The sequence below is a fragment of the Emys orbicularis genome, chromosome 1, assembly GCF_028017835.1.
Source record: "Emys orbicularis isolate rEmyOrb1 chromosome 1, rEmyOrb1.hap1, whole genome shotgun sequence".
Taxonomy (NCBI): domain Eukaryota; kingdom Metazoa; phylum Chordata; order Testudines; family Emydidae; genus Emys; species Emys orbicularis.
In genome coordinates this window covers 89,895,010-89,907,099 of record NC_088683.1, presented here as the reverse complement: position 1 = coordinate 89,907,099, position 12,090 = coordinate 89,895,010, and the positions used below count along the sequence as shown (strand labels likewise).

The following is a 12,090-nucleotide window of genomic DNA, read 5'->3' as shown; positions in this document are numbered from 1 at the left end:
GATATTGGTTAAAGATGAATTTTTGCCTTTCCATATGTAACTTACACTGGCCTTTTTATTGGCATTATTTATACTATTAGAATATTAGGGTGAGTTTACTTGTTGGTAACTCAGCTTCCACCAACTTCACTAGTAACCCTACCACCTTTAACAATTTTTGCCTGGCACTTTATAGCAATCTTGCAACATGAGTTGCACATATTTGTCCTGAAAGCAGAATTTGCAAACTGGAAATGGACATCTTGGGCATCCCCAGGCACCTTAAGCATGGCCACTCTCCAAACAGTGACAACAACTTTTAGAACAGTGTTGGTGCCTGTGGGCCCCCAGGTAGCTTGTGCTGCAATCCACTCTAGGCAGATTTGTCATCACCATGCGCCCTGCACCCTGTATTATGCCAGCAGCAGATGTCATGTACAAGGGCTAAATTGAGCTCTCCTATTGTATTTGGTTGCCATGGAAAATAAATTTGTGCTGTCTGTCATTGTAAAATACAGTCATAAGCACAAAGGGGCAAATCCTTCCCCAGAGGTCATGGGAAAGAAATCCTTTCCTTTGCTATTGAGTAGGAGCATCTGATAACCCTCTGTGAAGGAGCAGTGGCCACTGGGTCTGCAATGCATCAGAACCATCCACACTAACCCCCTCCTCCTTCTTCAAGTTCCCTTGTGAGACTACTTGCAGGGAACCTCTGTGGAACAGAATGCCAGGGGACGCACACCCTTGGAATGGGCTCTCAAAATCTCCACCTTCCAGGAAAGCGGAATTACACGGTCTCGGTTGTCTCTGAGGACTGTACATCCCTGTGTAGGAGGGAAGACAGAGTACAAGCTTTATCTGAAAGTCAGGACAACAGTTATTTCTAAATTCAGAAGAAACCGTGTTGTTTGCATCCCTACACTAATTTGAAAGATTTCTTCTCTTCTGTCCATTCATTAATTTCATATTCACAAAACAAAACAACAATAATCCATTAGGATGGGAGTTAGCATAGGTAGAAGAGGTATTCTGATTGAAAGAAAGGAAACACTTTACTAGTACATTGCTATCATTTCCATAAGAACATAAGAATGGCCATACTGGGTCAGACCAAAGGTCCATCTAGCCCAGTATCCTGTCTTCCGACAGCAGCCAATGCCAGGTGCCCCAGAGGGAATGAACAGAACAGACAGTTACCAAGTGATCCATCCCCTGCCACCCACTCTCAGTCTCTGGCAAACAGAGGCTAGGGACACCATCCCTGCCCATCTTGGCTAATAGCCATTGATGGACCTATCCTCCATACATTTATCTAGTTCTTTTTTTAACCCTGTTATAGTCCTGACCTTCACAACATCCTCTGGCAAAGAGTTCCACAGGTTGACTGTGCATTGTGTGAAGAAATACTCCCTTTTGTTTGTTTGAAACCTGCTGCCTATTTTCATTTGGTGACCCCTAGTTCTTGTGTAATGAGAAGGCATAAATAACACTTCCTTATTTACTTTCTCCACACCAGTCATGATTTTATAGACCTCAATCATATCCCCATTTAGTTGTCTCTTTTCCAAGCTGAAAAGTTCCAGTCTTATTAATCTCTCCTCATACAGAAGCCATTCCATAACCCTAATCATTTTTGTTTCCCTTTTCTGTACCTTTTCCAATTCCAATATACCTTTTTTTGAGATGGGGCGACCACATCTGCACACAGTATTCAAGATGTGGGTGTACCATGGATTGATATAGAGGCAATATGATATTTTCTGTCTTCTTATCTATCCCTTTCCTAATGATTCCCAAGATTCTGTTCGCTTTTTTGAGTGGATGTTTTCAGAGAACTATCCACAATGACTCCAAGGGCTCTTTTGTAAACAGCTAATTTAGACCAAATCATTTTATATGTAATGTTGGGATTATGTTTTCCAATGTGCATTACTTTGCATTTATCAACATTGAATTTCGTCTGCCATTTTGTTGCCCAGTCACCCAGTTTTCTAAGATTCCTTTGTAACACTTTGCAGTCCCTTGTGCAAAATGCAGGATTTTGCAGGGTCCTGTGTGAGCCAAATCTAAGGCACCAATCCTGCAAAGACTTGTCTACGTGCTATATTTTTCTCACTGTGAATAATCCCTGTGACGTTGTGCAGTCTATATGGTTTTATAAAAACATGATAATAAGTAAATATAATGTAACTGGGATAGTTTTAGAAAAATATGGTAATAAGTGAATGTAACGTAACTGGGATATGCTTCATGCAAAAGGTCTCTTGTAAGGTATCATTACAAAGCTTATAATCTACTGAGTGTGATCATCTGATTTGTATAAATGTACCCCTCTTGTATCTAAAACTAGAAATATAAAATATAACTCTGAGGGCCTATTGTAATTATGTAAAGTGTGGGCCATTAATGATGGTTTGGAATCTTGATGACTCCCATTGTCTGCAGATGGCTGTGTTTACCTGTGAGTCTTCCTGTATGTGTGTGTGCTGGCAAGTGAGTAATGAAGTCTTGCAGTGACATGTGATCATGTCACCTGAACTGGAATCCATCTTTAACTTGGTGCTTTTCCAGTGAGGGGGGGTGGAAACCCAGAGGGACAAAGAGTTCCCGCCTTATGCAAAAGATATATAAAGGGGTGGAAGAGAACAGAGAGAGGGAGAGGAGCCATCATGAAGAATCCCCTAGCTATCACCTGAGCTGGAACAAGAGCTGTACCAGGGGAAAGAATTGTGCCCAGGCCTGGAAGGTGTCCAGTCTGAGAAAAAACTTACTGAAGCATCTCTGAGGGTGAGATTATCTGTATTCAGTTTGATTAGGCATAGATTTGCGCATTTTATTTTATTTTGCATGGTGACTTACTTTGTTCTGTCTGTTACTACTTGGAACCACTTAAATCCTACTGTCTGTATTTAATAAAATCACTTTTTATTTAGTAATTTACTCAGAGTATGTATTAATACCTGGGGGAGCAAACAACTGTGCATATCTCTCTATCAGTGTTATAGAGGGCGAACAATTTCTGGGTTTGCCCTGCATAAGCTTTATGCAGGGTAAAACGGATTTATCTGGGTTTAGACCCCATTGGGAGTTGGGCATCTGAGTGCTAAAGACAAGCACACTTCTGTGAGCTGTTTTCAGGTAAACTTGCAGCTTTGGGGCAAGTGATTCAGACCCTGGGTCTGTGTTGGAGCCAGACGGGAGTGTCTGGCTCAGCAAGACAGGGTGCTGGAGTCCTGAGCTGGCAGGGAAAACAGAAGCAGGGGTAGTCTTTGCACATCGGGTGGCAGCTCCCAAGGGGGTTTCTGTGATCCAACCCGTCACAATCCCATTGTCCTCAACTGGACATTTTACCATATTTAAAGCTAAGAACATGTGTAAATCTTGGAAGGAGTGGTATCAAAAGCACCATTTTGTATGTTCTTCATCTGGGGAATGAGACCATTCTGAGTTTAAAAAAATCATACTTGACAATTCAGGAGGCCCAAATGCAAAACTTGCCCAATTCTTTATTTATACGTGCCCTAAAGTGCGTTAGGCACTATACAGAAATATAAACAAGGATGCTATCCCACAGAGCCTACACTCTGAATAGACAAACATACCGACAGGATGGAAGGGTAAAAGATGTAACCGTTTTTTTCTTCCCCATTCATTGTTTCCTTTTCTAAATTTTATTTTGAACCCTATTTGCTTTTATTTCTCAATGGAAATTATTAATTTTTAACTATTAATGCTAGCCTGTTTGTTCTCTTGCATATATTCTATTTATTACAAATATATATATTTATTTTCTCTGAAAACCATTTCCTATATTCAGTTTATAGTTGTTTAATCCACCATTTTCCATGATGCTGCTTTTCTTCCAGCTTCTTCTTTATACTTCTCTTCCAATAATCATCTCTTCCCTGAATCTACAGCCCCCTTCTCCTGTATAAACAAACAGTTCACTGAAATTTGGTTCTGCTAATGTTAGTATGTGGAATCATGAAGAGGCTATGAAGGTACTCACGCTGCTCTTGCCATGACGCTGGTGCCGGAGTCTCTGCCTCCCAGTAGGTTCAGAATTATAATTTGCTTTTGAACTTCCATACGTATCAGGCAGAACTGAGTAAAGTAAAAACTGCAGAAGGTTCTAATAGTTTAAAGGGACAATCGATGCACAAATCTTCCACAGCAGAAATGGTCTGGTTATCTACAGCCATCTGTTTGCCTTGAGCTGGATGAAATATTTTTTAGTCTATGGGGAAATTGGTATGCCATGACCTCCTCTGTGTGGCACATTCTTACATTGTTTGCTGGGAAGTATTTTGCTTATGTGTGACTCTTATGAACACATGGTGTTTTCTGGCCTGTTGCATAGTTTCGTGTCATATCAGATTTATATGGTGTCTAATTTCTACATGCATCCATAGGGGTGACACAGAATAGCCAAACATTGTGTTCCTGTGAGAGATTGTCTTTGAATACTTTATCATATTTTGCTGGATTGCAACCACGAAATTAGAGAAATTCCTGTACCAGACTGCTATTTTCACTCATGTTCTGAACCAGCCAAGCCCTACTTAATTTAGTGGTTTTGAATACTGAGACCAATCTCATGATTTGGCAGAGTGAACATGTCATATCTTCTATCTGTTTGCTTCTTTCCAGCATTAGCAAATGTAGGGAGCTCATACTCCTAGAATTCATCACTAATATTTAAATATTAATTTAAGGCACAGCCTAACTCCCCTTGAAGTCCAATAAGAATCTTTTTATTGACTTCAGGGGGATTTGAATTGAGCCGGTAGCCTATAGATATCAAGGGATGCCTCCTATTTCTCAGGAAATCACAACCAGTAAGTATCCACTTCTAATTGTTTCTGTTCACAAAAAAAACCACACACATAAAAGAATAACCAAAGAGAGCCCTAGTGCCCATAACGCTAGCCATTCAGGATACTCAAAGGAAACTAACCTCTTCTGGGTTCTGCCATCAAACAATAGATCAAGTTATCCATGTGTTATATGTATAGTATAAACAAACTCACAAAATCCCTGAAAACAAAGAAATTCCATTTATTAACTCTATATAATTCTGTTTCTTTCACAAAATACACTTTTAAAATCTGATCAGGATGTATACCTGAATCAGAACTTAACAAAAAAGGTACAGTAAAAGCAACTGCATTAGAGCGCTTGCCATATGTCAAATGAAGAGTTAAAGAAATCCATACACAATCATCACAAATAATAAAAAAAATGTAATATTCAACAGTGAACTTTATTTATTTATTTATGATAGACTATAAGTAACCCCTTCTAGTGACTAAATTTAGGGTTTCAATAGGAAGTCATTTATTTAAACTGTTGAATTTTAAGTTCTATTTTTGAAAGAGTTATTGAATCATTTTCTTTTTTCCAGTTTTACTGCATCCACAAAGTCGCTTTTTATCATGTAGTTGCATTTCTACTTTTCAGGAGTCTTACCGAAAGAAAAGGAGCTATACACTGGAAGTAGTACCTTCTGCGTCTCTTGATGCTCATCCTTCAGAAAATGAAAACAACCTTTGTGATTTCATGGACATAGCAGTTACGAAGAAACCTTGTTCGTTAGAAATAGCAAGAGTACCTTCCTCAAGGACAGGTAAATCACCACTATTCTCTTATCTTATCACTGGTACAGTCTGATGATATGTATAATATTTCACTGTTGACTTATAATATTTGTCACTACTATAATGCCTTCCATCCAAGGATCTCAGGGTGATTTATACCATTAATGAACTTCTGTGAGGGATGTAAATATTATCCAAATTTTATAGAAGGAAAGCTGAGTCAAGGGTTAAATGACTTTCTAGATTCCCATGGGAAATCTGTGGAAAAGCCAGGAATAGAAGCCAAATTTCTAGAGCAAATTTCCCAGCCATGTGCAGTAACCTCCTCACCATCCTATTTTTACCATGTACTTAACACAAATCTGTAATACAAACAACAAAATAAATTTAAAAGGTTCTGAATATCTAACTACTTAACAATTAACAAAATAACCACCAGAGAATCAAATTAAATAAAGTACCTTTGAATTAATATATACGTATACAAAATAAAAGCCCAAAGCTCCCATTTCATATAGATGCAGTGAATAAAAACTGAAAGAGACATGAAATGACAGTCTAAAATATTTTTAATTTGACAAATTACTATGTGGATTACAAAGTTCTGAACAGCAGTGAGTTATGTTTACAAGATAATAATTATACTGAGTCATATGAATAATATTATAAACAAGGACTCTGTTTACATTTTCCAAAATTACATACTTCTCCCTGTTGCCCTTGTTTTGACTTTTCCCGTGTCACCACTTTGTACCCATTTATACCAGATTTACAAGGTATAATCTTCTAACTACAAATAATTGGAATGAGAGCATGTTTTGACAAGTAAGAAACCACAACAGTATATGGAACTATCGGGAACAACACCATTGACTTTTTGATAATCATAATCTTGTTCATGAATCATGGTTTTGAAAATACTGTATGTATGAATGTCAGATTATTAAGGGCTAGATCATGAGTTAATTATCTACTCTGAGCAAAGGGCAGCTCCTTCTTTTCCCTGCTGTTCCACTATGGATAAATAAGGCAAGAGTGATTGGAGCAGGTGGACTGGATCTTGGGGCTCCCACTTCCTAGCTGGGTGCCCTAACCTATAGTCCCTCTCTCACTCACTCACTCTCGTATTTATCCACTGTGGAACAGTCATCAGGCCAGAGAGAGAGAACGACTGTCATTCAGTGGGGACACAGGGTCCAGTCCCCATGCTCCAATCACTCTTTTGTTGTTTGTCCACAGTGGTACAGCTTCAACAGGAGAGATGGAGGGCGCCCCACACCCCAGGTGAGTTCTCTAACCACTAGGCTAAAATTGGACACCTCTTCCTTCACCATTCTGTGTGAGTGAGGCAGGTGTCTAACTTATTCGTATAAGAAAAACTTGGGTGCCTAAACCTCTGGACTCTGGGCGGCTGGCTCCCAATTGTGGATTGCTAAACAGAGATAGGCACCTCACTGCAATCCAGATGTAGGTGCCTAACTCCAAGGCCTGGTCTACACTACGACTTTAATTCGGATTTAGCTGCCTTAATTCGAATTAACGCTTGACCCGTCCACACAACGAAGCCATTTAATTCGAATTAAAGGGCCCTTTAATTCGATTTCTGTACTCCACCCCGACGAGCGGAGTAGCGCCAAAATCGAATTTGTCAATTCGAATTAGCGTTAGTGTGGCCGCAATTCGATGTTATTGGCCTCCAGGAGCTATCCCACAGTGCACCATTGTGACCGCTCTGGCCAGCAATCTGAACTCGCATGCACTGGCCAGGTGGACAGGAAAAGCCCCGGGAACATTTGAATTTCATTTCCTGTTTGCACAGCGTGGAGAGCACAGGTGACCACAGAGAGCTCATCAGCACAGGTAACCATGCAGGCTGATAATCGAAAAAGAGCACCAGCATGGACCGTACAGGAGGTACTGGATTTGATCTCTATATGGGGAGAGGATTCAGTGCTAGCTGAACTGCGTTCGAAAAGACGAAATGCCAAAACTTATGAAAAAATTTCCAAGGGCATGATGGAGAGAGGCCACAATAGGGACACAGATCAGTGCCGCGTGAAAGTCAAGGAGCTCAGACAAGCCTATCAAAAAGCAAAGGAGGCAAACGGTCGCTCCGGGTCAGAGCCGCGGACATGCCGCTTCTACGCTGAGCTAAATGCATTTCTAGGGGGGGCCGCCACCACTACCCCACCTCTGACTGTGGATTCCGAGCTGGGGATAATCTCATCAGGTACACCTGATGATTCCGTGGAAGGGGAAGAGGAGGAGGAGGAGGACGAGCTGGCAGAGAGCACCCAGCTCTCCGTTCTCCCCAACAGCCAGGAACTGTTTCTCACCCTGACTGAAGTACCCTCCCAAGCCTCCCAAGCCAGCGCCCAAGACCATGACCCCATGGAAGGGACCTCAGGTGAGTTTACCTTTTAAAATAGAAAACATGGTTTAAAAGCAAGCATTTTTAATGATTAATTTGCCCTGAGCACTTGGGATGCATTCGCAGCCAGTACAGCTACTGGAAAAGTCTGTTAACATGTCTGGGGATGGAGCGGAAATCCTCCAGGGACATCTCCATGAAGCTCTCCTGGAGGTACTCCAAAAGCCTTGCCACAAGGTTTCTGGGCAGTGCAGCCTTATTCCGTCCTCCATGGTAGGACACTTGACCACGCCATGCTAGTAGCAAGTAATCTGGTATCATTGCCTGACAGAGCCTGGCAGCGTATGGTCCCGGTGTTTGCTGGCATTCAAGCAACATCCGTTCTTTATCTTGCTGTGTAATCCTCAGGAGAGTGATATCGCTTAGGGTAACCTGGTTGAAATAAGGGAATTTAATTAAGGGGACTGAGGTGGCCGTTCCTACTGGGCTGTTTGCCTGTGGCTGAAAAGAAATCCTTCCCTGCATTTAGCCAAGTGCAAAGGGGGGGGGGAGGATTGGCCCAGAGCTTTTCGCGTTTTGCTAGCAGGGATCTTCCCTGATACCAGCCACGCGGTGGGGGGAGGGAGAAAGCACTCATCCCAGAGAATTCATGGCGGGTGGGGGGGGGTGTTAGTTTGGTTCCTGCAGGGATCTTCCCTGATACCAGCCACGCGGTGGGGGGAGGGAGAAAGCACTCATCCCAGAGAATTCATGGCGGGTGGGGGGGGGGGTTGTTAGTTTGGTTCCTGCAGGGATCTTCCCTGATACCAGCCAGGCGGTGGGGGGAGGGAGAAAGCACTCATCCAAGAGAATTCATGGCGGGTGGGGGGGGGGGGTTGTTAGTTTGGTTCCTGCAGGGATCTTCCCTGATACCAGCCAGGCGGTGGGGGGAGGGAGAAAGCACTCATCCAAGAGAATTCATGGCGGGTGGGGGGGGGGGTTGTTAGTTTGGTTCCTGCAGGGATCTTCCCTGATACCAGCCAGGCGGTGGGGGGAGGGAGAAAGCACTCATCCCAGAGAATTCATGGCGGGTGGGGGGGGGGGGTGTTAGTTTGGTTCCTGCAGGGATCTTCCCTGATACCAGCCACGCGGTGGGGGGAGGGAGAAAGCACTCATCCCAGAGAATTCATGGCGGGTGGGGGGGGGGGTTGTTAGTTTGGTTCCTGCAGGGATCTTCCCTGATACCAGCCAGGCGGTGGGGGGAGGGAGAAAGCACTCATCCCAGAGAATTCATGGCGGGTGGGGGGGGGGGTGTTAGTTTGGTTCCTGCAGGGATCTTCCCTGATACCAGCCACGCGGTGGGGGGAGGGAGAAAGCACTCATCCCAGAGAATTGGATGGGGGGGGGGTGTTAACCTTCAGCAGCAGAAAACAAGCTAACAGGAAAACTGCAGCACAACGGGCTTTGCTTGGTATGTGGGAAAGCAGGGCGCAGAAGCCTAAAGACAGTGGCTTACCATGGCAGCATGCAAGGTGAATTCTGTTGCCCCGACCTGCGTCTGTGATCTCTAGCAGCAAAGCCACAGGCACTCAATATTAAGAGGCAAAATGCGACCTTGCACAGAAATCACATGTGCTATGTAATGTGAATAGTATACACCGTGAAAGAGTATAAGCATTGTTCTGAAAAATGTATCTTTTAAAAAAATTCTCTCCTTTTTTCACTCCCTCCAGCAGGTGCAAATGTTTCAAGCCTCCCTCCTCCTTCCCGAAGGCTATCCCAGATAAGGCGTCGTAAAAAAAAGACGAGAGAAGAGATGTTTTCCGAAATCATGCAATCCACCAGGAATGAAAGAGCTCATCTGAATGAGTGGAAGGAGACGGTTTGCAAGTATAGGAAAGAAGCCAGTGACCGTGAGGACAGAAGGGACCAACGTGAGGAGAGGAGAGACGCTCGAGATGAGAGGTGGCGGCAGGAAGATCAGAGGAGTCGGGAAGCAACGCTGGGGCTGCTGCGTGAGCAAACAGACATGCTCCGGCGTCCGGTGGAGCTTCAGGAACGGCTGCTGGAGAACAGAGTGCCGCTACAGCCCCTGTATAACCCCCCTACCTCCTCACCATGTCCCATAGCCTCCACACCCAGACGTGTAAGAACACGGGGGGGGAGGCTCCGTACACCCTCCCATTCCACCCCAGTGGACAGCCCAAGCAAAAGGCTGCCATTTTTTTAACCTTTTTTTACTGGGCTTTTCCTTCCCGCAGATCCTCCTCCCAAACCCCACTCAGGTTCTGTGCCGCTACAGCCCCTGTATAACCCCCCTACCTCCTCACCATGTTCCATAGCCTCCACACCCAGATGTGTAAGAACACGGGGGGGAGGCTCCGTACACCCTCCCATTCCACCCCAGTGGACAGCCCAAGCAAAAGGCTGCCATTTTCTTAACCTTTTTTTACTGGGCTTTTCCTTCCCGCTGATCCTCCTCCCAAACCCCACTCAGGTTCTCTCCCTCTTTTTATAATCAATTAATAAAGAATAAATGATTTTTAAACAATGGTGACTTTATTTCCTTTGAAAGCAAGCTGGGGGAAGGGGGAGGGTGGGTTCCTTACAGAGAATGAGTCAATAAAGGGGGCGGGTTTTCAGGAAGGATAAACAAACATAAATTTCACACTGTAGCCTGGCCAGTCATGAAACTGGTTTTCAAAGCTTCCCTAATGCGCAGCGCTTCATCGTGTGCTCTTCTAATCGCCCTGGTGTCTGGCTGCGAGTAATCAGCAGCCAGGCGATTTGCCTCAGCCTCCCACCCTGCCATAAAGGTCTCCCCCTTGCTCTCACAGAGATTGTGAAGCACACAGCAAGCAGTAATAACAATGGGGATATTGGTTTGGCTGAGGTCTGAGCGAGTCAATAAGGATCGCCAGCGACCTTTTAAACGGCCAAATGCACATTCTACCACCATTCTGCACTTGCTCAGCCTGTAGTTGAACAACTCCTGACTCCTGTCCAGGCTGCCTGTGTATGGCTTCATGAGGGGTAGGCTGGGTCCCCAAGAATAACAATTGGCATTTCAACATCCCCCACGGTTATTTTCTGGTCCGGAAAGTAAGTCCCTTGCTGCAGCCGTTTAAACAGATTGGTGTTCCTGAAGACGCGAGCGTCATGAACCCTTCCCGGCCAGCCCACATGGATGTTGGTGAAACGTCCCTTGTGATCCACAAGTGCTTGCAGCACCATTGAGAAGTACCCCTTGCGGTTTATGTACTGGGTACCCTGGTGCTCCGGTGCCAAGATAGGAATATGGGTTCCATCTATTGCCCCACCACAGTTAGGGAATCCCATTGCAGCAAAGCCATCCACTATGACCTGCACATTTCCCAGAGTCACTACCTTTCGTAGCAGCACCTCCGTGATTGCTTTGGCTACTTGCATCACAGCAGCCCCCACAGTAGATTTGCCCACTCCAAATTGATTCCCGACTGACCGGTAGCTGTCTGGCGTTGCAAGCTTCCACAGGGCTATCGCCACTCGCTTCTCAACTGTGAGGGCTGCTCTCATCTTGGTATTCTGGCGCTTCAGGGCAGGGGAAAGCAAGTCACAAAGTTCCATGAAAGTGCCCTTACGCATGCGAAAGTTTCTCAGCCACTGGGAATCGTCCCACACCTGCAACACTATGCGGTCCCACCAGTCTGTGCTTGTTTCCCGGGCCCAGAATCGGCGTTCCAAGCCTATAACCTGGCCCATTAACATCATAATCTCCAAAGCACCGGGGCCCGCGGTCTCAGAGAATTCTGTGTCCGTGTCCATGTCCTCATCACGCTGGTCGCTGCGCTGCAATCGCCGCCTCCTCCTCCTCGCCTCTTTTTTCTGGTCCTGTGTAAGCATAAACTCCACAAGAAAGCGCGAGGTGTTTATAATGTTCAAGACTGCGTTCTGGAGCACAACGGGATCCATGCTTGATGCAGAATGGAGTCTGCAGAGTTCACTCAGGAAAAAAGGCGCGAAATGGTTGTCTGCCGTTGCTTTCAGGGAGGGAGGGGGAGGCTGTACCCAGAACTACCTGCGACAATGTTTTTTGCCCCATCATGCACTGGGGTCTCAACCCAGAATTCCAAGGGGGGTGGAGACTGCGGGAACTATGGGATAGCTATGTAAAAGCTACCCACA

General features: G+C 44.7%; 1 protein-coding gene across 4 annotated transcripts in view; it reads left to right on the top strand.

Moving 5' to 3' along the window:
- ANKS1B (ankyrin repeat and sterile alpha motif domain containing 1B) overlaps positions 1–12,090 on the top strand; it is a 753,819-nt gene that overhangs the window by 276,988 nt on the left and 464,741 nt on the right. For all 4 annotated transcript variants that reach the window (XM_065423481.1, XM_065423480.1, XM_065423479.1 and 1 more), the window contains exon 10: positions 5,440–5,605. In XM_065423481.1, the coding sequence (XP_065279553.1) occupies positions 5,440–5,605 (166 nt within the window). The remainder of the gene's footprint in view (positions 1–5,439; positions 5,606–12,090) is intronic.